Genomic DNA, 27,957 nt, shown 5'->3' with positions numbered 1-27,957 from the left:
TTAGAACCACTCCACCTCTCCCTCTTCCCACCTTCTAAGAGAATGGAAGAGCCATCAACTCCTTGTACCAGTAGGTGATGAGGTACAGGGTCAAGAGTGGAAACCTGGAGTTGGGATCTGTCTAAGCAGGCCCTTAGGCAAATGACTTGAACCTCTTTGAGCCTCAGTTTTCTTATCTGAACAGTGGGGACAGTGCCTCCTTCTGGGTTGCAGTGATGGGTCCATGAATGCAGATTACGGGGTGGTGGTTGGGGGTGGGGGGAGGAATAGCTGCCGCTTCTCCAGCGCACGCTGCCGGCCAGGTGTATGTTGTCTTGTGCACGGAAGCAGCCTCCTTTCTCAGAGCCCAGCTGATCATTAACACAGAATAGATGGGATCGCTCTGGCCGCTGCCCCTGAGGTCAGAAAAGAACTGAGGAAGAAATGGCCTCATCAGATCAGCCCCGCGTCGGGTTCCCCGGTGGTGGCGGGAGGCGTGGTCAGGGTGTGCTCCCGGCCGGTGGGAGGGGCCAGAGTGAACGATCTGCCCCTCCGGACTCGGAGCCTTGCAGATATGCAGGGGAAGGAGCCCCTAGCGGGCGGGCGGCAGCTAGCCTTTCCTCCTTGTCCTCGCAGGATGGACCCCATAGCTTACGCTGAGCTGTTGAAAGAATCTGGCAACCAGGTGTTTAAGAACGGGAACTTCTCTTTGGCCATCAGAAAGTATGATGAAGCCATCCAGATTCTCATGCAGTTGTTCCAGTGGGGGTAAGTGTTTGGATTTTCTCCCCGCCTTTCAATTTTTTTTTAAGTCAAGGGAGACTCACTCGCTTGCTTTTGTTTGCTTCTCTTTTCATATCACACCACCTAGTTTCTGTTTTCTTTTCCCCGTCACCACCCCTTCTCTCCTGCTTTCTGTTCATATTCTCTGCATTGTCAGCTCAGAAGCTGAGCTGAGACTACTGGAGGAATTCAGGAAATAGAAAGTGAAACACAGAGGACTGTTGATAAATATTGCAAAACTTCCCCTTCTGTCTGGTTCCAGGATCAGAGTTCTTGGGATAACTGAAGTCCCGGACCCCTCAGTTGTCATTCATTTGCATCTTGTTTATCCATCAACAACCCTGCCCCAGGGCACACGACTGGGAACTAAAGCTCCCCCCATCCCCTGCCCCTTTACTGCTGGCAGACCTGCTCCCAAACAGGTCAGTATCATGGTCTGCTTACTAATTGTGGAGGACCCCAAAGAGCTTTTGTTGATGTAGGTCACAGCTATCGGTAGAGTCTGTATGAGAACTTAAAACTGAGAACAATTTAAAATATGCATTGATTTACCTCTTTTTAAATATCAGTAATAAACCCATGACATGTTAACATAAGTAACATTTTAATGAAAAATGAGGGTATTTTTCACAACCAAAAACTTAGTGAGAAGAGTTTTATTTTACAGTTTTGCTAATCTCTTGAATGCGTGTCTCACCACAAGACATCTGGCTTCTCACATCTGCTTCAGCATTGAGTCTGTTGTGGTGTCACATGTCAGATAGCTTCTGCAAAGCTCCCCGTCCCCATGGCAGAGAACGAGCATGAAAAAGGCACATACTGTCTTGGTATTGTTGAATTCGTTGACTGTTGTTGCTATGAGAAATGACCACAAACTGAGTGGCTTAAAACAATACAGATTTACTATCTGACAGTTCTGGAGGTCAGAGGTCTGAAATGGCTCTCATGAGGCTAAAATCCAGGCGTCGGCAGGGCTGTTTCCTTGTGGAGGAGCAGTTTCCTGGCTGCTTTCACCCTCAGGTGACGGACACCTGTATTCCCTAGTCTGTGGTCCTTTGCTCCACCCTCAAAATGCATCCTTCCAGTCTCTGCTTCTTTCATCACGTCTCCTTCTCCTCTGCTGTGGCCATGTCTCCCTCTGTCTCCCTTTATAAGGACCCTTGTGACTGTATCAAAATCCAGGATGATCTCCTCCCCTCAAGATCCTTAAGCTAATCACATCTCCAAAGTCCCCTAAAAGGAAACATTATTGGGGGGAGCATTATTCAGCCAACTACAGTTGTGAAGGTATTCTGACCTTTTGGACCACCTGAAATGGTCTTGGGGACCCTCAGAGATTCCCAGATCATCCTTCGGGGACACCTGTAGTAGAGGAAGCAGAGGTGGGCACTGATAGGGTGCACGCAGCCTAAACTTGTGCTGAGAAATGGCACTGGGTTAAATTCATGAAACATGGCTCCTATCACCTCCCTCCTGTCACCTTGGTGTCTCTACTCCAGGGGGACTTGAATTGGCTGTCATTGGCCTGGGCCTATAGTTCTTTCCTTCTGCCCTTCCTGGTTCAGATCACAGCTGTGTCAGAGCTGGGCCTAGAGCTCCTCATTCAGGGGAAAACAGTGACCTTCCTTAAAAAGGTAGTGTCGTATAGTGGTTGTGACCACAGACTGACCCCACACTGGGAGTGCTCAAATCTCAGCTCCCCCGCTTCCCAGCTGCCTGATTGCTAACGGGACATCTGCCTGCACCCTCAAATATTACCTTTCATGGGACCTTCCTGACACCATTCCCTGGGCCTTCCTGCCACTCCAGCTGACACAGGGATTTGGGTGCATGTGGTTCCCAGAGCAAGTGCTCTCAGGAGAAGGGGACTGAGGAAAGCCGGATGGGGCTGGGTGGGGCGGGAAGGCTCTAAGCAAGGGTGGTATCCCAGCTGAAGTCAGCCTCATCCTGATCCCCGGGGAGCTCTGGAGCCTGCATCGTACAGCAGAGCTGGTCTCACTTGAGGACAAGGAAGCTGAACTGACCTTTTGATTTCCATGTCAGTCAGTCATCATTTGTAGGCTGTCTGGTCCCCAGGGGTTGTCCGCGGGAGCTGGGCTGGATTAGTCAGCTCGGGCTGCAGTAACAAAATACCATTGACTGGGTGGAATAAACAACAGGAATTTACTCTCACAATTCTAGAGGCTGGGAAGTTCGAGGTCCAGGTGCCAGTCAATTCAGTTCCTGGTAAGTGCCCTCTTCCTAGTTTGCAGACGGCCACATTCTCACTGCATCCTCACCCGGTGCGGGGGGAGGGGGAGAGAATGGAAACTCTCTGGTGTCTCTTCTTATAAGAGCCCTAATCCTACTGTGAAGCCCACTTCTTATGACTTATGTACACCTAATCACTTCCCCAAAGGCCCCCATCTCCAAATATTATCACACTGGGGGCCAGGGCTTCAAATATGAATTTTGGAGCAGGACACAGTCCGTAAGAGGGATGTAACTTCCTGGGGAGATGGCAGCTCCCATTAGCCTGAGGATAAATCTCTGGAGCATGAGGCCCTGGGAGCCCCTGGTTGCAGCCAACACTTCATTTCTGCTGGGGACGGCTGCACTGGCCAGGGTATCCTCAGCTCCACACTGAGGTCATAGTTCTTTTGTCAGCCACCCGCTGACGGCCTCACTGCTCCTCCTGTGCTTCTAGGTCCTCCTCCTTCACCTCGAGGGAAGGGTGGGCAGTGTGAGGAGCCCAATACACAGAGCACTGTGGGTGGGGACGCAGTAGAGGGGAATTTTACTTTATTTTTGTGGGTATTTGTATCACCTATGTTTTCTATTTGTATTATTTTTACAATTAAAGTTGTTTTTTTTTTTTAAGAAACGTAAGCCTTGCTTTTGCATCTTGTGTGTCTTTAATTCATTAGCACCTGGGCTTCTGTTGACATATTGTGGTATATTTTGTGTTTTCCTGTGGTATATTTGTGTTTCAGCACTCATCTTGCAGCTGTATGACCCCTAGACCCAGAGAAGAGGGCCCCTGCCCTGCCCTGCTTTCGAGGCCCGCTTTGGCCTTCCCCCAGCTGTACCCTCCCCACAGGCAGGGTATGGGACTAGGGGCTTTACCCACCCAGAGTCCTTGCGTTCCCTTTGGTCTGCACTACTGTTGCATGGACCCAGGAATTTCTGCCCCTGGACCCTGCTCCTAGGGCCTGCATGGACCTCTTCCCCACAGCCTATTCTTCAGAGGGCTGGCCAAGGTCAGGGGCGTGGACAGAGCTTGGAATTGTTCCTCCTGCAGTGCAGGATGAAGGCTGAGATGGAAAGAGAAGAGGGAGAGGGCAGGGGCACAGGCCCGGCTCACCCTGCCCTGACGCAGTGCCTGCAGTTCCAAACTTGAAGCTTGCCTTTCAGTTCTTATAAAGTAGAAGGAGAGAACATTTTTATTTACATTTCTAAACTTGATGCATGGCCTTCAAATACTTAAGACTAGCGCTGTCCAATAGGACTTTCTGAGACAACGAATCTGTTCTATAAGAGAGAATGTGGCTATTGAGTCCTTGACAGGTGCTCCATTCAGGAACTGAGGAATTTTAAATGTTGCTTTATTTTAATTGATTTAAATTTAAATTACTACGCATGGCCAGTGACTACCATATCGGACAGTAAATTAGCCATACGGTGTGTGAGCCTCTATTTGCGTGCTGGCCCTGGGTCCTGGCCCACGGTCAGGTGGCCCTGTCTGTCTAATAGAGCAGTGCTCATCCTGCATCTCTCACCGGGGTCCGTGGGACAGTGTGGTCCCATTCTGATAAGCTCTGCCTCCAGTCCGCCCAAGCGTGCATGTGGGGTGGCTCACACGGAGTCTGCACTCTGTGCAGGCTCGGTGGGAACTCCTGTCCTCTCCATCCTTAGGACCAGTCACGTTTTCTGCAGCATGTTCACTGATGGTCTCTAAAGAATAAAAAGACCGGTGGAGGTCCGTAGGAGGTGGACCCAAGGTGTTGAGAACATCAGTCATTAAAAGGCGGGAGTGAGGAAGGGAGATCGGGACATTGCAGACGCCCCAGTCTTTCTAGGCTACAAGGGTCAGATGTGATAGGCATAACTGGGACATTTCCTGCTGAAACCCCATCGTGGTGGCAGCAGCTGGCACCAGAGTGGTGGCCTTCAGGGACGGTGTTCTGTATTTACGGAAAGATAGAACTGTTTACCGACCACCCATTTGTCCTACCTCACAGGGTTCCCCCCAGGGACTTGGCTGTGCTGCTGTGCCACAAATCCAACGCGTTTTACAGCCTTGGGAAGTGGAACGACGCATACGAGGCTGCCAAGGAGTGTCTCCAGTGGGATCCAACCTACGTGAAGGTATGGAGACAGCGGGGCACCGGGGCAGCTGCCTCCTTCCTCTTCTGCCTCCTTCCCTTCCTTCTTTTTGAAAAGGAAATGCCAGGAGTGCTTCTCATTCAACTCTCTTTGCATCTGAGACAGATGCGCACAGAGCCTGTGAGCAGAATCTGGAGAAGAGTAAGAAAAATGGTGGCCAAATCTTGAAAGGCATTTGCAGGGATGAGCAGAGCGGAGCATTTTGGCGGCTGGAGTCCGGTGGAGACCCCAGTGAAGCTCATTTTATTCTGATGTAGTTGCACCAGAATTAATCGTCTGTTCCTGTTCTTTGCTGTTTGCAAGTTTCATTTCAGCAAAGCTTTATTCCAAATACAGGCTGTGTGGAGTTCTTCAGAAAGCATTCCTTACAGCAGAAATCAGCCCTTCTGGAGGGATCTGGGAAGTTTGAGAGGCCAGCAAGCCCCTTTAAGGTGGTTAACAAAGGTCAATAGGTGGTCATTTGATCATCTTTTCAGCCAGGATGCTCTGAGTGGCAGCTCTGCAAGGCACCTTCTTGATGCCCTAAGGCAGACAGAGGATGTGGAAGACAGCAGCCCAGTCCTTGAGTGATTCAAGCGGGGAGAGGAAAAACATACCCGAAATATCTGAGGCCTTCATTTAAATTGCATTTCTTGAGCCAACTGAGGCAGCGGAATGTCAAATTCGTGATACAGACAGTTTATAGAGACGCTGCATCCATGATGAAATGGGAATAGTACAGCCCTTTCTCCCCCATGCCCTGCCGTGTGCTGATTTCAAGCACTTGGATGAGTGAGTTTTCTCTCGATAAGCCGTCATTTCCCCAACTGTAAAAATGAGAGAATCCCAGTGTCTTAGAGTTGCTTCAGGAAAAAAGGAGGCATGAAGTTGTTGACACTCAGTAAATAAGAGTGTGTATTATATCTGCGTGGTCTGTGGTTCATGGATGACTGCTAGAAACAGAACACAGTGGAAAGTAGGGGGGGTTTGACCTGAAGGGAGGGCACTGTATATTTAAAATTAAACCTCTTCTATTGGAGGGTGGATACGCTAGAAATTATTGAATAGTTTTGAAAATGGGACTGTATTCCTGAGGAATTCTCCCCAAAGGCATTTTAGGATTGTCTCCATTCTCCAACTGGGATGGAGTGGGGAGTGTTTGGTGTTTGCCCACATGCCTCAGGTGGAGGGTATGGCTGTGGCCAGGGGACCCAGAGGGTCCTGGATGATGCTCCCGGTTTCCTCTTTGAGTGTCCTGACCTGTAGCAGCTGCTGACACACAGCATAGGACCCCTCTGCATTCTTACCTGGAACTCCTGGGTGTCTCCCTCTCCATCTCTTGCTCGGCCCAGCCCTCCCACAAGTGTCCTCTGTAGGGAAGAAAGACAAACTTTCCTCTATACTCTTTTGTTCAGTGCCTGAGGCCCTGCAAACTAAGCTGACAAGAGACAAATTAACAGAAGGAAAGCATACAAATTTTATTTGATATTATTATGTGACTCAGGCCTTCCTAGACAAGAAGTGAAGACCTCAGAGAAGTTTTTTAACAAAGAGAATAAATTGCAGAGAAGAGACAAGACCGAAGGAAGGGTTTTTAGATTTTTAGGGGCTGTGAACTGAGGGAAGGTAAATATATGGGGGAAATGAATGGAAAATGAGGGCTGTCTCAGCAAGGTTGGCTTGCCCTGATCCATCTTGGCATCACTCTGTCTTTTTTGTGGCATGAGGGTTCCCCGGGAGAGGAGATTTATGGCAGTCCTCATTTCTTGGAGTTTCTGCTTTTTAGTCAGAGAACGGAAGCTCCAGGAAGACTTCTTTCTGCATCCATTGAATCTCAGATGCCTTCAGCTCAAAATAATCTTTTTACCAAAGTGTCACATTTGGGGGTGGTGTATTCTGGTCCTCTTCATCTTCCTCCAAAACAAAAGATAAAACTTGGATCTGAGGAACAGACTTACAGACCCAGAGAATAAACTTATGGTTTCCAGGGGCTAAAGGGGGTGGGAAGGGATAAATTGGGAGCTCAAAATTTGTACCTCTTGGGGAACAATGGCAATGTTAGCTATCTTGATTGTGGTGGTGGTTTCATGGGTGTATACATCTATAAAAATTCATCAAACTATACATCTGAAATATGTGTAGTTTATTGTATAGGAATCATACCACAATAAAGTTGTTAAAAAAAATTTGGATCTGAGAAAGGCAGAGAGATGGGAAATTCTGTTCAGCCAGCTTTCCCAGAGCACAGAGCGCCTCATTCCTGACCTCCATCCTGAACTCCTTTCTGCAGCAGCTCACAGTTTAGTCCAAGCAGAGTTAGATGGCAAGTGCCAACGTGACCCATCCTTGTAGAGGCAGGTGGCAGTTGCCAATTTTTAGTTAGCATATGTCATGGATTGGAAAGTGATTATTTTCTTGCCAGTTGAAAAATAACAAGAACAGTGTGGCACAGAATACAATACAGGAAAACCTGTAACCAGAGCTTGTTAGACATCTGTGTTTGCCCAGAAGTGCGCCTCCTCCAGCCTTTCTCCATCATGCTGTGAGCCTTGGGAAGAAATGGGTGTATATGGTGTTGCCTTTTTTTTTTCTTTCGTTCCAGGGATATTACCGAGCTGGTTATTCTTTGCTGCGTTTGCTCCAGCCTTACGAAGCTGCTCGCATGTTTTTTGACGGCCTGAGACTCGTGCAGCGCAGCCTGGACCAGACCCAGGTTGCTGATTTCCTGGTGGGATTCTTTACCACCATGGGCAGTAAGTCTGGAGCGGGGCGGGGTGGGGGGCGGTGAAGGGGGTGGGTGGGATGGGGAGGCGGGCCCTCTTTCTTTCTTTTAAAAGTCCATGTGATTTTTATTTGAATGGCTCCTGGGGACTGAGGCTTCTGGGGAGATAATTACAGGGTGTTTGTGGCTTACTTTTGTTTGAATGAAACTGGTTTTTACATTAGAAAGCATTTGGGAAGCTTTGGTGGCTCAGGCCTTTGTAAAAACAACTGGGTCTTTTTGCACAAATCCCTCAAGGCTGTTGCAACTTTCCAGTTTTGCTTCGGACTTCTTAAGTTTTCTGGGTTGCTATCCGTAGAGATTTCCCTGCATATGTATTATGTGTTTTATGTGATTTGTGCACTTCCCTCTGATTTTTTTTGCATGTATTCTTCCAATACGTCGAGAAAGTATTCCTGTTTGCTATGAAAATAACCTGAATGGGCCGACGGAAGGTTATGGGGAAGCTGACTGGGGGCGCTGGAGTCATGGCTGCAGCAGGGCACCCCCCCTCCGACCCCCCCACCCCCACCCCCGGCCATGCACCAAGTCTAGGAGGGGTAGTGGTAGGGGTGGGGCTTTTGCATTGCTCATTGGATTATGAGTCTGAAGACCTGGACTGTGAGGTGGCTTTGTCGGTGGCCTGGAGTAGGCAGAAACAGAAAACCATGAAACACAATGTAATATGCTCCCTGCCGGAGCAAAGGGGCTCATTCCCTGGTTATCACAGTGCAGTCCGAAGTTCAGCCAATGGCCAGGCCATTGTTTTTAAATACTGTGTTTGATCAAATTTCAGATTGTGCTGGTTTAAGATGGGCTGCTAATTTGTATTCTGCCACTGAGAGACAACATTGATCACAACACGTGTGCTGATTCTAGAGGTGTTAGAATGTGAAAAACGGCACAGGTTATAATGGCTGGAAAGTGGTCTCAGCTTTCAGAAGTGGGGAGACTAGGGCTGATAATCCTGGTGACTGTGGGAAAGCAACTTGTGTGGTCTGTGAATGGGATCCTATAGACTGGCAAGTTTGGCACAGAGTAGGGGTAAGAGCAGCGTCAGGCAGTGCATGGGGAAGAGGTTAGAGGTGGGCTCAGCTGTGTCCCCCAACAGAGAGGTAAAGGTGTGCAGACAGGTGCTAACGGGTCACAACTCTCCAGTCAGCCTTTGGTGAACAGTGACTAAAGCCCACTTCCCTTTCCTTTGAATCTGAATGGCTCGACCCATCCCCTACACTTCCTCATTGTCCCAATGTGTCCTTTAAATTTTTTTTTTTTAATGGAGATACTGGGGATTGAACCCAGGACCCTGTGCATGCGGAGCACGCACTCTTCCACTGAGCTATGCCCTCCCCAACTCTATCACTGTTCTACATGGAAAATAAATTGACGGTTACCAAAGGGGAAAGGTGCGGATAAGGGATAAGTTAGAAGTTTGCGTTTAACAGATACACACTACTATATATAAAATAGATAAACGAGAACCTACTGTATAACACAAGGAACTGTATTTAGTATCTTGAAGCTATAATGCAAAAGAATCTGAGAAAGAATATATATATATGTGGCTGAATCACTGTGCTTGTACATGTACACCTGAAACTAACACAGCCTTGTAAATCAACTATACTTCACTTAAAAAAAGAGAAAAAAAACATTTTAGGAATTAATAAAAGTCACTGTTCTATCAGAAGCCAAGCCAGATGTATTGGAATTCCAGACAGCCTCCTCATGGTGACTGCCCCTCTAAGAAGTCTGGATCCTGAGTGGGGCCAGTTAACGGGACTTCTTGTGACAATGCATCCCAGACTTTTCTACCAAAGTGCACCTGTTTGGAGGATACAGAGATGCCCATGGTCCAGTTTCTGAATTTTGAAAAATATATTTATGGAACTTTGGTATCCTTTTGAGACAATATATTTTTGTTTTGGTATGTACTGATTTTTGGAAAATTAAAAAAAATTTTTTTGAGGAGGGGAAGTAATTAGGTTTATTTATTTATTTACTTATTTACTTACTTACTTACTTAATGGAGGTACTGGGGATTGAACCCAGAACCTTGTGCAAGCTAAGCATGCATTCTGTCAATTGAGCTATATCTTTCCCACTGATTTTTGGAAATTGACAACCTAGAAGAGGTGCCATGTTATTCTAGCACCCGACCTGTCCCCCTGGACGTTCTCATCCGAAAGTCTGGAGGATCACGAGATGCGAAAGGTTGAAGGGCCACTAGGTTGGTAAGAATGTGGATTGACCCAAAGAGCTGGTAGACCTGGGTTCCGCCAGGCTTGGTTTTGGTCATGAACTAGATACACGATAAGCCATGAAGCCTGACCTCACTCGTCGTAGTTTCATATCTACTGAGTGAAAATATTTGTCACATCTGTCTTAGAGGAAGTGAGTTTGGTACCTTCCCCTAGGCTTCCATTTCCTCCTCCGTAAATGGAGAAAGGCACTACCATATTGGTTCTTTTGAGGGAGTAATATGAGTACACATCCCTGGGCTCAGAAGCTGAGTGAATGTTAGTTCATGTTTTCCTGCCCAACTCTTAGGGGACCGATTTTCACCCAAACTTAAGATGATTGCCTACAATTTGACACAGCATTGTAAAATGACTATAACTCAAAAAAAAAAAAGGTTAAAAAAAAAAGATGATTGCCACTTCAATGATATAGGACTTTACACTTCGAAAATGCCTTTCTTTCTGATGTCTTAAGTTTACCGTTTTTCTCTATGTGCGGTCCTAACTGGAGGACCTTTTCCTAAATGTTCTAGACTGTCCAAGTTAAAATTTCTAAACTCTGGAACTTTCTTTCAGATGACCCCATTGTTTTGCAAAGTTTCTCGCCCTGCTTTGATCATATTTTCACTACTGGATTCTCAACTGAAGTGTGGCAATCGGTAATAGAAAAGTTGGCAAAGAAAGGATTATTACATGTAAGTAAAAGGAGAGGGCTCTCTTCTGGGGGAAGGACATTCTTGACTAAATGATTTCTTTCTGCTGGCACTGGGGGATTATAATTTAGTACTTACATATCTTGATGCCAAGATAACTTTTTTTTCCCTAATAGAGGTACTGGGGATTGAGCCCAGGACCTCATGCATGCTAAGTATGCACTCCACCACTGAGATATAACCCTCCCCTCAAAATAACTTTTTAACATCATTAAAGATGGAAAGTCACTGAGATGTATTAGTTCTCCAGTTTCCATTTTTTTTTAAGCTAGGAAAAACACTCAGTTGGTGGCAACCTCACTGCTTGCTCTGTGTCTCCACTGTCATCAAAGAAACGTAAAGTCCCACAACATTATAAAATGACTATAACTCAATTAAAAAATGAAAGAAAAGAAAGAATGGAAGGAAGGGAGGGAGGAAGGGAGGGAAGGAGGGAGGAAAGAAAGAAAGAAGAAAGAAAAGAAAAGAAAGAAAGAAAGAAAGGAAGGAAGGAAGAAAGAAAGGGAGAAAGAAAGGAAGAAAGAAAGGGAGAAAGAAAAGAAAAAAGAAAGAAAGAAATGTAAAGCCCAAAGGCTGAGGAAAATAAACAGTTACCTCTTCATCTTCATAATCCTCTTTTTATGGTGTTTGCTCGCAGGGGGCGCTGATGACCTACTTGTGCTGCTCGGGGGGTTTCTATATGACTTTAAGGGACATCTATCTAGTGAATGTTCACTGAGGGCTTACAGTGTGCAGACACTGAGCCAAAGGGGTTTTATAGCACCTGGCATGTATATGCTCGGTGCCCAGTGACTAGTGGGTGTCATTGATGGTGGCCTATACACAGTGTTGAGAATGGGCCAGCCAAGGCTGGGAGTTTGGTTAGAAAGGGGCTGCAGGCTTGCTAAAGCTGAGCAGTCCAAAAATCAAGGGCAGCCTACAGGGGACTCTGGACCCAGGAGGCTGAATGACATTAGAATACAGGATGCTTACATTTTTGAAAAAGTCACGGATGCTGTTGGGAATCTGATGAAATCGGTGAGACTCCCTTTGCAGATACACACGGTGATGGGTAGAGCTTTAAGGAGCTCATGGGAACCCCCTGAAGTCCAGCCAGCCATGGGCTCCCTGAAGCTCACTCCTCTGTCACAGTCTTGAGAAGGCAGCAGCAAGGGTGAGCAAAGTGGGCTGGACTCTACAGGAACCAGGAAGCAGACATCCAGGGCCCTGTTAACGAGAGATCTGGGATCTTTTCTTTTCGAATAAAATGGGTGAACAAAGAAGAGGTTTTTCCAGTTCTATTAAAAAAGTTCTGAAAGTCTGTGATTCCAAATGTTAGGGTAGATCTGTGGGTAGGAGGCTCTAGGCCTCATTAGCAGGAAAGTATTTCCCTTTACAACACCCAGGAAAAAACCTTTTATGTCCCCTCTTACCCATGTGGGATGAATGTGGATGAATGGAGCCCTGAAGCCTAGGTGGGGAAGGAGAGAATGGGGCCAGATAGCTCCTAATATGCTGTCACCCAGCCAGACAGGGAAGAGCCGGGAATCCAGCCAAGGTGGTGGTCTCATCTCCTGCTAGCAGTGAGGCCCAGGTCGTTTTCAAATACTGGAGACAGATGAGTCTTACAAAAGCCAGGCCAGCCATCAGGACTGTCAGAGCCCTGAGACTGAGTCTGGGAAGTGGGGCCTGTTCAGGATGAGCAGTCAAGAGTGGGTGTCAAACTGAAAGAAACCAGAAACAAGATGTGGCCACAGGCTTAGTTCTTGTGGTCACACTGCTCCTGGCAAGAGCATGCATGAGGGAAACGATTCTGAGGCCAGGTCTTCAGTCACGGCCATACCACGCCCAGAACTCCTAGACCAGCTGTCATCCCTGGATGATCTCAGTCGGGGCCTCTCAAGGTGTGCTGCGTGACCTTGGGAAAGTTGCTTAGCCTCTCTGGGATTCAGTTTAGGGTCAGTGGTTTAGCAGCGGGCTCTCTGAAGTCCTGTTTTGTAGCATTTGCTAATTTCTATAGTGTAAGTGCTTTTAATTTCAATGGCCAATGTCAAGCTGCTAATTCAACTGTAAGACTTAGAGTTGGGAAGAGAATTGCCCAGTCAACTTACTGTGACAGGAACGGCCCCAGCAACCCACTCAGTAGGGTCTCACGGGCCCCAAATACTTGGGGCTTATGAAGCACTAACATGCTAAGGAATTACTTGGGATGAGCTATTTGTAAAAGATTTGGTTCTTCTGCTTGCTAAGCTTTAAGAACTTTGCAGGAAATTATGTTTTCATCCCTTCTGCCACTGTACTCCCAGGGCTGCCCACCGCCAGCTGCCCCTGTCCTCAGCAGGCTTTGAGGAAATGTGGAGAGAGCTTCGCTCTCCCCAAGAACAGGAAGTTGACTAGACAGAGACACTTTGATTATCATGGCTCAGGCCAAAGAGCTTGGTAGGTAGCTTAAGAAAAGAGACAGGGCTAGAGATTGTCTTGTTTTGTTTTTCATTTGTGTGTTTTAAAGCTTAAGATTACTTTTGTTCTAGTAACCTATGTGGACAACTGTCCTGTTCCAGCTTTTTCTGTTTCTCCTCTCTCTTCAGTCATTTCTACTTCTATTGGCGAGAAAAGACCGACTCCCGAGAAACATCCACGTCCCAGAGTTATCGCTGAGAAGTCTCTTTGAGGTAAGGTGGCTTCTCAACACAGACGGTTTCGAGTCAGGCCACTTCCAGCTTGTACTTGGGACAGTCCTCTTCAGCTGCCTCGCTGGAGATTTGTTATTTCTGGTAATCTCAGGCTTGGGCCACAGCGAATCAGGGCTTTGCTGATTCTGAATAACTTTATAGGTGGGGAGAAGGGCAGGGGAATTGGATGAAGGCAGTCAAAAGGTACAAACTTGCAGTTATAAGATAACTAAGTACTAGGGATGTCATGTACAACATGAGAAATGTAATTAACATGGCTGTATGTAACATTGCATATGAAAGTCGTTAAGAGAGTAAATCCTCAGAGTTCTCATCACAAAATCATTTTCTTTTTTCTGTTTCTTTTATTTTGTATCTACATGAGATGATGGATGTTCACTAAACTTGTGATAATCACTTCTCAATGTTTGAAAGTCAGATCACTATGCTGGACACCTTACACTTAGATGGTGCTGCATGTCGGTTATATCTCAATAAAACTAGAAGGAAAAAAAAGTACCCACACTTTATGGGGAAGGAACTTGAAGTTTCATATTGATGTGGTAACTGTCTATGATTCGTCCTGTGGTTTTGTTTTGTTTTGTTTTGTTTTGTTGTGCCCCTAGAAATATGTCTTCATTGGACTTTATGAGAAAATGGAGCAGGTGCCCAGATTAGTCCAGTGGCTCATCTCCATTGGGGCAAGTGTCGAGACCATAGGACCGTACCCTCTCCACGCCCTCATGCGGCTCTGCATCCAAGCACGTGAGTGCTTCCCCGGCCTGATGCCCTCCAGCTCAGACCTCGGAGACTGCTTAGCTCAAGTGAAACCAGAATGTGGCCACTTGAATGTGGACTATTCGATGATTTGAATGGTCAATGATTTAATTCTTCAAATGAATGAAGGCAGCAGGAAAGCAGCATCATTTTTATTTCTCCTGCAACCTCACAGCTACGGGAGGCCCAAATTGAAAGGATTCTGTGTTCCCAGGCAGATCCTGGCACTACAGCAGAGCCCTGGGACCCAAGGAGGGACTTGGGACAGATAGCCTTGGCTGGGCAGAGCTCTCAGGAGCGCTGTGGAGTTTCCTCTCGCTGGCAAAGGCAGCTGTGGTCTTTTCCCGAGTTCATTTTCTCACTAGGCCAGAGGACCAACTACTGTGGGTGGGGGCGGGGGACTCCCAAGGGAAACACTGGCTGTCACTGATGCAGTTTGCTTGATGTGCCTTTAAAGGACTCGTATATATGTATGTAAATATATGCATACACACACACACACATGATATGATATGGATGATTGTTGCATCTCTCAGTTGTCTTCAGGCGTTGCCAGATATCTCCTGGGAGGAGGGCAGAATTACCCCCAGGGCTGAACAGCTGGAGGAAACTGTTGATGGGTATCAAAGGCAGGTAGCCAGCAACTCAGCCACCTGGCCCACGGCTGTGAGAAGTGGGAACCTAAATATACTAATATATATAATATATAATTATAATATGTAATGTATTATTTATATCAGTCTTTACCACTTGGCTATAGGGTTTAAATTTTAAAATATTTTTATTTCATCCTTAAAACATACACACATACAATACCCACATTTACACTTTAGATAGAAGCCTGTTTTTCTTTTCCAAGCACATGTGGCATCACTGTTGGCCTAACCCAGACCATCTGAGAAGGGGCCACGAGGACTTGTCTACACAGTCTTCCTCTTCTAGGCTGTAGCATCTGTCTCCTCAGGATGGGAGAAGGGGTGGCCAGGGGCTTGAAGACCTCGGCTCCCATCTCTGCTTCAGCCAAATTCCCTCTGTGATTACCCATTTCGTATGTTGGAGAATCCGTAAGAGATTTTACTCTCACACAGGGATTGGTGGATGAAACGGTTCAGCATAAAGTCTGATGGAAAGCAATCTAATCCAGTCCTCCCAGTTTCAAATTGGGTGTGCCTCTGAGTATGACCGTCATGATCCCTCACTGTGTCTGCTTTTTAAGTTTGCTCCTGTGGTTATAGGCAGGTATTGATAAGATCAAGTCTTCAAGTTTATTCCTGATTCGTTTATGGGAGGAAGACTCTGAGGTGGTGACAAGTGGTGTCCACGGTTGGCAGAAGTGTGTGGCTTCCCTTCATCCCAGGACCCACAAGGAAGGAGTCTGGGAGAAGAACTTAAAGACATGTCCTGTTGATAGTATTGCAGTCCTGCAATGACTGATGGAGCACCGCTGGTGCCTCACCCAGGTCCTCTTTAGAACCGGTGTCCCCATCCCCACCTGCTGCCCCCTTTGCCAGAGAGCTGCTCTTTGCCAACAGGTACCACCTCCCAGCGAGGTTTCCCCTCAAACTCGCCTCCCTCCCCAGAAGCTCCCTATAGTTCTTAGCGGGGGTACAAAAGGTCGACCCCTGCTTCAAGGTGGGTCAGTGCTGTGGAGCAGTCCCTGCTCCAGAGCTCCCCGTGGAGTCAGGCTGAGACCACATCTCTCTTTGCCTCCTTCTCCCGCCCTGCCCCCGATACTCTCCTTCTCCCAGTAAACCACACGTACCAGAATCCCTCTGCTTCTAGGGAAGCTGCCTGAAGTTGAGTATGAGTAACTTGCTGTAACGTCCTTTCGACTCACAGACGCTATGTCCCCGCACCTGTGTGTGGTCAGTGGCTGCGTGCGTGGGATGCCCCATTTGGTTCCCTCAGGGTGGTACACAGTGATGTGCTTTGCTGCTTTCCTGTGTGTTGAAAGTAACATCAGAGACTCATTTGAATTCCCTCCAGGGGAAAACCATCTTTTCCGGTGGTTGATGGACTACAAGCCCGAGTGGAAGGGTCGTATCAACCAGAAGGATGCGGATGGCTGCACGGTCCTGCACGTCGTCGCCGCCCACTCCCCCGGGTACCTCATCAAGCGTAAGTGGCCACGCTAGGCAGAGGCTGGGCCGTGGGTGGGGCGACATCAGGTGCGAGGGAACCCGCACAGCTGATCGCTTTACCCGGTCCGTCCTACGACAGTCTCAGACGGCTGAATTTTGCCTTGGTTTAAACGCGCAGAAAGGACGTGAGGTCAAAGCCCTCAGCTTTAAGTGGCTTCTGTGGGGTTGAGTGTCTCAAGGATGTGGGCTTCTGGCTGCATTTGCTTCCTCCCTCATCACACTGTGTGTGTGTGTGTGCTTCTGCTGGCTTCACACCTACACCAAATCCAGGCTGGGGATCAGCAGTAAATCATGTACCAGACAACAGACATGGTCCTCGGACTGCTCAGAAGCTAACACAGGAACTGCATCCTCTCGTACCTGCTGGGGCCAGACAGGCCACCTGAAAGAGCGAGGCTGGCCTGGGCAGGGGAAGCTGCCGCTTTTGCTGCAGACGTACCTTGTGAAATGGGAAGAGCGCACCTGCTCCCACACAGCCTTCTGATGCCTCTCATTTCCCTGGAGCCCCTCATACCTCTCAGTCTTTGTTTTCTTTTTTGGATAGAGAAAAGCATGTTTTTTCTATTAAAAAAATTTAGGGTTGCTGTGATGGTACGTGGTGATGGACTTTCAGCGCCAGCAGAAGGGAGGTTATAGGGAGCGGTGGGGGCTTGTGCCTGGCGTGGCTGCAGCCTGGCGTGATCATGGGGACCAGACACAGCTGCCATCTTCAGCTGACAAGTGACGTCAGAGGCTGGATTTTTAACAAATACGAAAATTTGTGATTATAAAATGCTGGCTTAAAAGTAACCAGGCCTGTGGACTAGCCACAGCCTGAAGGCCACTGGTCAGGGGCCTCTGGTCTGTTGGGGCCTCCTGGGAAATTGCAGTTTCCTCTCTTCAGCAAGTCCCAGGAGGAGCCCTGGGCTTTGTTTCTCTGATGTCACCTGCACTGGACTGGGTCCCAGGAATCCACGTCTGCAGGAATCAGAGAAGGGGTTCCTCTGGATTCTTTTGAGCTTTATTCAGATGCTGTATGATTCACCTGTTTAAAGTGCACACTTCACTGCTTTTTAGCTTATTCACAGAGTTATGCAAACATTGTCACAGTCAATTTTGGAAATTTTCATCACCCTCAAAAGAAACTCCTTATCTGTTCAGAAGTCACTCCCCCATTCCCCTTCCTCTCCAGCCCCAAACCACCACTAATCCCCTTTCTGTCTCTGTGGACTTGTGTATTCTAGACATTTTGTATAAATGGAACCATATGATATGTGGTCTTTTGTGTCTGGCTTCTTTCACTGAACATCATGTTTTCAAGGTTCATCCCTGTGGTTTGAATCAGTACTGCATCCCTTTTCATTACCAAATAATATTCCCTCGTGCGTGTGTCTGCCACATTTTGTTTATCAGCTCGTCAGCCGGAGTAAGTTTGTCTTGTTTCCACTTTTCGGCTATTGTGAGTAATGCTGTTATGAACATTTGTGTTGGAAATGTGTTTTCACATCTTTTGGGGCAGCACACCTTGGTAATTACATTAGTTCTCTGTGCTGTGTAAAGAATCACCATAAATATAGTGACCTAAGATGACACTCATTTATTAGATCACCGCTCTGTAGGTCAGTAGTCTGATATGATGTGACTGAGTTTCCTGCTCAGGGTCACTGGAGACTGAAGTCAATGTATTGGCTGGGCCTGCATTCTCATCTGGACCACTGAGCCTTCATTCAAGCTCACATGATTGTGGCAGAATCCAGTTTCTTGTGGTTGTAGGACCAAGGTCCCCTTTTTTTTGCTGGCTCTTAGCCAGAGGCTGCTGTCAGCTTCTACATGCCACACATTCTTTGTCAGGTGGCCCCCTCTGTCTTCACAGCTAACAGTGGAGAGCTTCTTGTGCCTCAAATCCCTCTCATGCTTTGGTTTTCTTCCCTCTTCCATCTCTGACCTCTAGACCTTTGACTCATAGGGTTCATGTGATCAGGCCAGGATAACCTCCCTTTCTTGAGGTCAGCTGCTTTGGGACCTTAACTACCTTTGCAGAGTCTCATCACAGCAGTGTTTAGATGAATGTTAAATGAATAGCCAGGAGAAGATATGTGTGTCCACCAGGGGTTGGGAATGTCAGGGTCTACCTGAGAATTCTGCCTACCACAGGGAGATGCTTGATGAGTAGGGAGTATGCCTTGTTTATCTTGTCTTATTTTCATAAAATGGGAAAAAAGCAGCCGTGACTGGGGAGGTAGGAAAAGAGAACACCATGAACAGGACGATGCCTGGAGAAGAGGTGCTTTGTCAAGGCGGTGAATTTTGGGGAGGCACGGTTATGGGAGTTGGGAATTGGGCATTGATGCATTTGACTCTCCGTGCCTCCAGGGATAACCTGTTACATTCTGAAAGCTGTTGCATCTGTGATCACAGAGATACCCCGATGCTTGGCAAATAGATAATGTCAAAGCAGCAAACGGAGCTGGTAGCCAGAGGGTGGGGCTGCGGGGGTGGAAACAGTGACAAGAAGACCCTGATGCAAAAGCAGTAGTCACTTTCTTCTCTCATCCCCAGATAGGCTTTTTTAAAATTTTTTTTTCTGGAAGTGTATTCTGTTTCCTCTCTAGAGAATAAAGAAGTCTGAAGTCACAGCTTGCTGTCATCCTTACAGCTGTAACTGTTGCCTAGTAACCAGATTCCCCCTCTCCTTGCTTGTTGCCAAGGAGAGGGGAGAAAGGTAGAGAGGAACGCACTACTGAACCTCTTAAAAGCTATTGTCTTTCCCACTCGACACAGGACTCCTTGCTCTGGGGAGTCAGCTGGATTTTCAGGTTCTGTAAGCAGAAGGACATTGGTCCCCTGGCCTGGGGCCGCTGCGGCCAGGAACGGGAGCAAGTGCACTCGTGAGGACGTCTCCTTACGGCAGGAACCGTGTCAACACCCCCTTCTCGCTCTGGCCCACTCTAGGACAAACGGAAGATGTGCAGATGCTCCTGCACTTTGGGGCAGACCCCACCCTGCTGGATCGACAGTCCCGGTCCCCTGTGGATGTCCTGAAGAGGAACAAGAACTTCAAAGCCATCGAGAAAATCAACAGTCACTTGGAAAAACTGGCTGCGTGTTCTAAGGACCTCTCAGGTACAGCTTCCAGGGAATGAACTTTTTCGAGGGGGCAAAACTGGTTCTGTGACATTAGATGCAAATCAGTTTATCTTTTCTTAGTACATGAAGACAGAATTGAGACCCCCCCAATCTTCAGAAGAGTTGTTTACTTTTCTTGAAAGCTAAAATGAGACAACTCTTATTGAGAGAGCGTCTGCCACGTTGTAGGAACTTGGCCAGGTCCACCTTTGGGCAGTAGGGGTGATTTTTTTTTTCCATGAATGCACATGTTAAAAAAGAAAAAAAAATCAGACAGAGCAGGGGATAACAAAAATTAAGCCCACTCCACAGAACCAGCCACAGCCCCCAATTTAAAAAATGTATCTCTATTTCCCAGTCTGTCAGCTGGGGACAGCATCTATTGACTGACTGCTGTTTAAGATCAAGTGCAACAAGTCAGCCCTAGTTGTTGAATTTTGTCAAGTTCTTTGTGTCATTTACATTCTGTTCCTTAACTCTCAGTTTTCTGTGCTTCATCTATAGAATGATTCTAAACATTGAAAACCAGTAAATGGCATTCGCAAGGTAGAGTGATGATGTAAATGTTACACTTTCTAGAACTAGTGGCCTTGCCGGACCCATAAAAGAGAATCACCAGGTGCCCTGAAAATTTTGCCCTTTAAGTGTGATACACTTTAAGCATCCTAGATCAATGAAACAGACATATGCCTTATTATATATGTGTGTTTGTGTATGTATGTACGTACACATGCGTCCTTCTTAGAATCTCTTTAGACTTTTACTTAGACTGCGGCCACAGCACATGCATATTATGCTTCTTTTAGTTCTTGTGACTCCTGTGGCTCAGGCCGTCTGTCTAGATTTATCTCTTGCTCTGCTAAATACCTACTTAATCAAGTTTTTCACGGAGGAGATACGCCTAGTAGACTTAAGGAGTTTTTGAAAATGTCTTTACTTAATCCTTTGATTGATGGAGACTGGTCTGCATACAGACATTGTGTTTCTTCCATCCTAAGTTGCACTTTCCCCCCACCTTTGCCTTCTCTGACATTGGGATGTGCGTCACGATCAGGGACGTGTCACCGGTTAATGGCAGGTGGCTTTTTCTGGTGTGTCTGACAAGCCATGGTCTCAGAGGTTTACGAAATGCACTGTAAAACCTTGTTCCTCAGAACTCTGTGTTCCAGCCTCCCCTTGTTACTGAGGAGAAGTCTGATGCCAGTCTCCCATATCTTCCCTTCTCAGATTTTCTGTCCTTACAGTTCTGAAATTTCCCAGGGATGTGTCTAGGTGTGGGTTCTCATTCATTCTTCTCTCTTGGCACCCGTTGGCCCCTTTCAATCTAACTTTTTTTAGCCCAGGGAAAGTATCTTCTATCATTTTGTTCCCTTCCAGCATCTCTTTGAGCTTCCTGAATGTATAACATGTCTGTCTACGTTCTGTAATGTTTTCTGTTTTCCTTTTTCTTTCCAGATCTGTGACTTGGTCTTTAGCTTTTCTTTTTATAATTCTGCTTGCCTGTTGCTTTTTTTTTTTTTTAATTTGGAAACTCAGCTTTAATTTTTAAGAACTCTTCCTGGTTCTCTGTTTGTTTCTTATCTGTGACAGCTTGTATGTGCTTGACATTTGCCTTTTTTTTAAATTTTTTTTTTTATTGAAGGGTAGTTGATTTACAATGTTAGTTTCAGGTGTACAGCAAACCAATTCAGTTACACATACACACACATATATTTTCAGGTTCTTTTGCTACTTCTTGAATGGCATTTAAGAATATTGAGAATTTTTTTTTAAGGCCATCCTCCTCTTTTCTCTGAATTATTTATGTTTTTAAGGGGTTAGTGGACCTGTCTTCTTGCTTCTCCTTTGTGCACTTGCCTTTCCTATATTATCTTCTGATCTTTGGATGGTTTGTATTTATGAATGAAGGACAAGACTTACTAATACTTGATAGATGGTTAGTGCACGTTTATTGAAGTTACTTGGATGTGTTTCCCCAGAAACACTCCCTCCCTGGAATGGGTGAGTAGGCGGCAAGTTGAAGGCAGTACGTGGGGTGTGTGTGTTTGGGGGAGAGTGGGAGGGACTCTTCCAGGCTGAGGATCTTGGTAATTTCCAGGGTCAGGAAAGCTTTATGTGAGGAAGATTGAAGCTGCTTTTTATCACTGCCCCTCCCCCACTGCCTTCCCCATCTATGCTTTAATTCTTACTTATTTATTTAAAATATGTCCTTGTTTCTAGGAAAATGTGGGAATAAGGGGAGAGAAATGTATCTGTAGAGTCCTGTTTTTCCGGGATGTTCTTTTAAAACTGTGATATATCATGTTTTGTTTTCAAATGACCTCTATTTTAAAGAATTGTAATTTCTTTGGTGAGATAGTATATTTAATAAGTCATTTTGAAATGCCTCCTGAGAGCTTATGCCTGTAATCTGTTTCAGGAGGGTTTCTACTGTTTGAGAAATTGAAAGTAACCAGATTTCTCTGCCAATGAATTTCCAGGTTTTAAAATAACCTTGTAAGGAAGGACCACCAGTTAATGGTAGAAAATGGCTGGTTTGCTTGCAAATTTATCGTTCATTAATTACAACCTTAATTCTTAGAATACTGTAGATGTATAGATGTATGTTATGTTTAGTGTTACGGACTTTAGTATAAATCATGAACTTCTGGTTTCGTTTTTAAAGTTTTGATTTTTTTCATTTTCCTTGTATAATGAATCTTTGAATGTCTGCTGATCCTAAAAACGTCTTATCTTCTGAGATGGTCTTGCTCTCCCTTCACCTGTCTCCTCCTTCACCAACTAGATCTGTGGTCCAGGTTTGGCACCAAGAGAAGAGACTCAGTAGGATCACAGCTGGCCCCCTTTCCAATCATCAGAATTCAGCTGTCAGATGCGCCTGGCAGATAAACACATGCAGGAGGAGGGAACGTGCCTGGTTCCAGACTTGACGTCTGGGTCGCTAGGGAGTTTGTGTTGCAGTAAATGCAGACAAGCCTAAATCCCCCAGTGCTCATCGGTGAACTTACTGGATGTCTGATTACTTTAAAGCTTTCCAGACCATTGACCACGAAGCTTTCCTTGCCACGCTAGAGGGATACTGAACGACTCTAGGGAAACACCAAGTCAAAGAAAGCAAAAGAAAATGATAAAAAATCAGAAAGGAAGAGGATGACAGTTACCATGCAGGGTAACGAGTTGGAGTCTTCCCAGAGAGCTCTTCCCGAAGACTAGTGGTGGAACCCTTGTAGAAGCCGGTATTGGAATATGATCTCTGTATCAAATGTGGCTGTTCGTTTGAGCATCACATGGCTGTTTAGAGTCGTATGCATACATTTTGTTTCTAAGATCTTGTTGGTTGAGCAAACTTTAAAACTTGAGGTGGAGCTGAGGGATCTTTGTAGACCTGTACCATGCAATACTTTTCTGTACTGATGGAGATGTCCTATAACTGCTCTGTCTGATGTGCTAGCCGTGAGTCACATAGGGCCACTGAGCACTTGAAATGTGTGTGGCTTGTGCAGCTGAGGAACTGAAATTTTAATTTGATTTAGTTAACTTTAATTTTACATTAAGTTAGCAGCCACTGTGTAGGACAGCGTTGTTTTAGACTTTAGCCCTAGCACGGGTTTCTGTCCAGAGTAGTAGCTGAGAGGATAGTGGGAGGGAGACACAAAGAGAGGGCCTGGGGCCATGGGAATAAATGTGGATCTCCAGTCATAAAAACGAAGATTGCATGGACCTTTATCTCTCCCCATCCTCACACATTACCGGGCCCATTGGAAGCATTATCTCTGAGAAGAGCTCCTGCTATGGGATTGGTACCCTAGTTCTGACCCAAGTCCAACCTGATGGGTTCTGGTTTTTACATCTGTGGTCCTGAGTAAAGCACCAGTAGGACACTAGCTTTTGTACCCAGATGAACAAGCGCTCCCGTTTATAGACTAGGATAAGAGATGCTCTCACCTTTCGCTCCTTGGGAGGTTTACTATGATGAAAATGGAGATGGTGTCTTTCAGTGGCTTTAGCATCTAGGTGAGAAAAAACTTGAGAAACAAAGAGTCTCACTGAAAGGTTCTGCTGTTCTCCACACCAGAGCTTCTTGATGTTAATGTGCACATGAAGCATTTGGGAGCCTGTTAAAATGCAGAGTTTACTTTCGCAGGTTCAGAGCAGGACCCAAGATCCTGCCTTTCTCATTAGCTGCCTTGGAAGCTGTAGCCCAGCGGGGGATCCTGAGTGGTCAGGGTTACCTGGCTGTCTTCCCTGCCTCTCCCGGCCACCACTAGATGGCAGCACATCCACCTTCTCTGGCAGCTGGTGCCCCAAAGTCCTCAGGACCAAGGACAAAATTGCAGCCTTTGTTTTTCTCACAGTTGTTTGTGATCTTTGGGGTCTGCTGCTGGGAGACCTGTCTGATGGTGGGACGCTTTTATTCCCCCTCATTTTCATAGTGCATCTTCTTTAAAGTGCTCCCGTCCTGTTAGAACATGACATGGAACACACGTTCCCCTCTTCACAATGTGATAGCACGTATGCCGTGGGCCAGGCCTGTCTCACTGGGTATGAAAGCACATGTCCAGTTATCTGTGCAGTAAAATTCCATTTTAACCAGAAGGGCTTTTTGAGTGTATCATCTGATACCAAATAAAACATTTACCCTTTTCCAGCCTTCCTTCAGTGGGTGATTTTGAATCATGACTCCTTTCTCAGTAAACTGAAGCAAGGGGATAGTGTCTGCCCATTTTTGCCCAGAGAGCTGGCTCCTTAACTCTAGGCTTTTTCTGCTTGTCAGTAAGGTGTGTGGGCAGCTGCCACGTGGCTGGATGTTGCTGCTGCTCTAAGCCATCCTCTTGCTGTCATGTCCCTGAACCATTATATCAGTTACCTATGGCTGTGTAACAAACGATCCCCAAACTTAGTAGCTTGAAGGAGCAAACACTTAGTTAGCTCAGGATCCAGCAGTTGAGACTGGGCTATTCTCACAGCCTTAACGGAACTCCTTCAGGTGTCTGCCTCTTGCTGATCTTAGCTAGGCTCTTTCACATCCAAGGGGCCTCAGTTTGGACAACTGGGCTGCTGTTTCTTATCTATCCTAGACCTGAACAGAACTCATAAACAAGGCCTCTCAAATCCTAGGCTCAGAATTGACACAAAAATCACATCCACTGTCTTCTCCCAGTCACGGCAAGTCTTGAAGCCAGGCCAGAACCGGGAGGTGGGGGTGCCGGAGGAGGCTGGGGTGGGGTCCTCTAGTGGCTGGCACTTGGAAGTCACATGGATACGGAGAGGGATGGAGAGGTGTGGTCATCTCTGCCATTTACTGCTGCCATGATCTCTGCAGTCAGAAGCAGCACCTGGGGGTGTTTTGCAGGTCTGAGCAACGGTGAGGGACCCGCTAGCGAAAGCGACATTTTCCGGAAGGCCTCCGAGCAGCTGGTGACCTACATGAACTCAGGAAGCCGGTTGCAGAAAAACTTTTTGAAGCAAGAAGTGGTTCAGAGATTCTTACGCCTTCTTTCTTCGCTGCAGGGTAACTTTCCTCACTGCCTTCAGTCGTGCCCAAGGATGATTTAGGCTCCTTAAAACCCTTCTCTCATATCTTTTAAAAAAAATTGATTTGTGTATTTAATTACTTATTTTAAAAAATAGCATCACTTTATTTTATTTTAATTTTATTTTATTGGTGGAAGTGGGGAGGTAATTAGATTTATTTTATGTTTTGATAGAGGTACTGGGGATTGAACCCAGGACCCTCATGCATGCTAGGCACACACCCTGCCACTGAGCTATCCCCTCCCCCCTCTAAAACACTGATTTTGAAATAATGTCATGATCTACATGTAAAACATTCGATCAACACAGAATGTTCTTCAGTGAAAAATCTGTCATCTACCCCTGAACTTCAGTCCCCAAATTTCATCCCCAGAGGCCACCTCTGTTACTTGTTTTTCATGCATCCTCCTGGAACTGTTATTTGCATATATCATCCTTTTTTTAAAAAATGCCACAGATGTTTCTTCTATTGGCTAAGGCTCTACTTCCTTAAGGTATTTCCAGCCTTCCCAAGGAGCTCATGTGGCTGGTGCTGGCCCTGAGGCTCACATGTGGTTGAGTAGCATGCCCGAAGTAACTAAGTACTTGTTTATGGTTCCCCAGGACCTGAAAATACTGACCAGGAACTTGGGGTATTTCTGTACTGATCTGTTGGGTTGTTGTTGGGGGCAGAAACCACATAAACCTTCTTTGGAGTGTGATGTATTCTTGTTTTTGAAAGAAATTCCTCCTGACCTGGTCTATGACATTAACCGCGACTGTGCCAACACCTTCATCAAGTTTTTACTGGAAAAACAGCGATGGCTCGAGGTGCTTCTGTTGCTGACCCGCAAAGCGAGCGGGGAGCCGCCGCTCGGGGACTGCCTCATCAAAGACTGCGACCTCTCGGACCTCGACCTCTGTGTGGTCTTCCCCCACCTCTGCACCTGGGACCAGCGGAGGACCCAGCTCCTGGGCCACCTGATAGACCACGGAGGTGAGTCCTCGAAGCTGAGTGAGCATCCGGGGGTCATCCCAGGGGAGTCCAGGCCATCACAGGACTTCCTCTTGATTTCCCTTTCTCCTTTAAATTCTGCCTCATTCTCTTCCTCCCTCACGTCTTCTCATTTTGAAGCAGTGTTGGGGTCAGTGCATTTTTGTGAATTCTCCCCTTTCTCTCTTGTGTAAGGAACCTCAGGCCTGTGGGAGGGGCCTTGGCCCCGATTGTAGCCACAGCAGTCATTTCCTCCTGACTTCCAGCTGGACTTCTCCCTGCACTCAGTGTGCCATATGGGTGCTTGTCAAACTGTGTGGCCTTCTTTTCTGATCCACGGATTGGGATTTGAGATGTTTGTTTTTAAAGAAACAGCCAGATAAATGGGTGGGTGGAAACATCTGCCGCTTTAATCAGCACAGTCACACTTGGCTGGATGTGTGTCTGGAGTGTGCACACATCTTGCTGGACTGGGTTTTATTTTAAAACTAATTTGGAAACACCAACCTCCTCCCACCCCCTCTCCCCAGCACCCCCCAGTAAGGCCACTACTAACTGTGTGATCTTGGGCACGCTACTTATGCCTCTGTCTCCTCATTTATAAAATGGGGGTGAAAATAGTCCCCCTTAGGTCTGTTTTGAATATTCAATGAGCTCAGAGATGCAGGCTCTTGGAAGAGTGCCTTGGCTGTGTGCTTTTCTGCCTGCCTTGCAGTTTAAGGGGAAATGACCTTCAGAAGGAGTGATGACACATTGGTCCCAACCCTCAAAGTGCCATACAAAGCCCATGGGTTTCAAGAGGTAGATGGAATGCCTCCATGTTATTTCTGCTTTAATTCTTCAATCCATTCCTTGTGTGGAGCATTGCTACCTTTGCCCATAAATGAAGGCGCTTATGGCATTCCTGTTTTGTTCCCGACGAAGCAGGCATTTATCGAGTACCTCCCTGGGGTCAGGTGCTAGGACCCAAGGATGGAGAGTGAATACATGGCTGCGGGTGGCGTTGCGTGCATGAGGGTACAGGGCTGCAGGGGATGGAGGTCAAGGAGCCTGCGCTGCAGAGGGGAGGCGTGGACTGAGCTAAAAGGAAGGTGGTGTGGGGGGGTGGAGGAGTGTCAGGGAAGATGACAAATGAGGGCAGAAGGGCATTTTCGGGAAGGAGCTTCCTAGAAGCAAAGGATGTGTGAAACACTCCTACGTCTTGATCACTGTGTGTCGGGGACGGTGCTGGGAAAACCCTGGGAGTTCAGTTGTTTGTGCCAGTCCCTACTCCAGGGCAGTGCTAATGGTGGTCCTGTGGCGGGATGGGAGGGGGAACTGGAGAGATGGGAGAGGAGGCGAGGCCCACGGACAGGGCACTTGGAGGAGCTAGGCTTTCCCTCTGAGGGTGCCTGGGAAGCCCTTGCCTCCCAGAAAGGGTGCTGGCGGGAGGGCTTGGAAGTAGGATCAGCATCAGCTCTTGCTTTGGAATAAAGGGCAGAAGCGGTCCCAGCCCCACAGGGGTGCAGGGCTGTGCCTCCGCTCAGGGATGCAGCTGACTGTGCCCTTCTCTCTGCCTCTGCCAGCCTCCCCCGAGGGTCTCCAGGGCAGCCAGGAGAGGCCGATCACCACGTGCCTGAAGCATGAGGACTTCGAACTGGCCTTCCTCCTCTTGACCAAGGGTGCAGATCCTCGAGGCATTTCTCTCACCGAAGGCGACACTCCTTTGCATGCTGCACTCCACATCTTTCTAGAGATCAAAGGTAGGCCTTTAAGCAGTCTTTTTCTTGAGGAGGAAACTGGATATCAGAACTGATGTGATGCTCTTTGGTCTTTCCTATTGGGAAAACCAACTGTCTGGAAAAGGCTTGTTTCTTGGCCAGGTGCGTATCTCCTGGCCCCTCACACGTAGCTTGATGGGAAGAAGTGAGCATCACAGTGAATGGTCAGGGTGGGTTCACTGAGAAGGATTCTTA

The 27,957-nt window shown here is 46.9% G+C and overlaps 1 protein-coding gene across 3 annotated transcripts in view; it reads left to right on the top strand.

Annotated features, from left to right (window-relative positions):
- The window catches only part of TRANK1 (tetratricopeptide repeat and ankyrin repeat containing 1), a 76,989-nt gene that overhangs the window by 18,442 nt on the left and 30,590 nt on the right, over positions 1-27,957 (top strand). The window contains exons 2-13 of one of the 3 annotated variants that reach the window (XM_015236275.3): positions 616-747; positions 2,944-2,988; positions 4,983-5,109; positions 7,709-7,859; positions 10,684-10,802; positions 13,388-13,471; positions 14,098-14,236; positions 16,235-16,366; positions 19,321-19,491; positions 24,848-25,006; positions 25,751-26,005; positions 27,568-27,744. In XM_015236275.3, coding sequence (XP_015091761.2) covers positions 616-747; positions 2,944-2,988; positions 4,983-5,109; positions 7,709-7,859; positions 10,684-10,802; positions 13,388-13,471; positions 14,098-14,236; positions 16,235-16,366; positions 19,321-19,491; positions 24,848-25,006; positions 25,751-26,005; positions 27,568-27,744 — 1,691 coding nt within the window. Of the gene's footprint in view, positions 1-549; positions 748-2,943; positions 2,989-4,982; positions 5,110-7,708; positions 7,860-10,683; positions 10,803-13,387; positions 13,472-14,097; positions 14,237-16,234; positions 16,367-19,320; positions 19,492-24,847; positions 25,007-25,750; positions 26,006-27,567; positions 27,745-27,957 lie in introns of those variants that run through there. The other 2 variants (XM_015236274.3, XM_015236276.3) reach the window with 2 other exon arrangements.

This window comes from Vicugna pacos, chromosome 17 (genome assembly GCF_048564905.1).
Source record: "Vicugna pacos chromosome 17, VicPac4, whole genome shotgun sequence".
NCBI classification, from domain to species: Eukaryota; Metazoa; Chordata; class Mammalia; order Artiodactyla; family Camelidae; genus Vicugna; species Vicugna pacos.
This window is presented reverse-complemented; position numbering and strand designations above follow the sequence as displayed.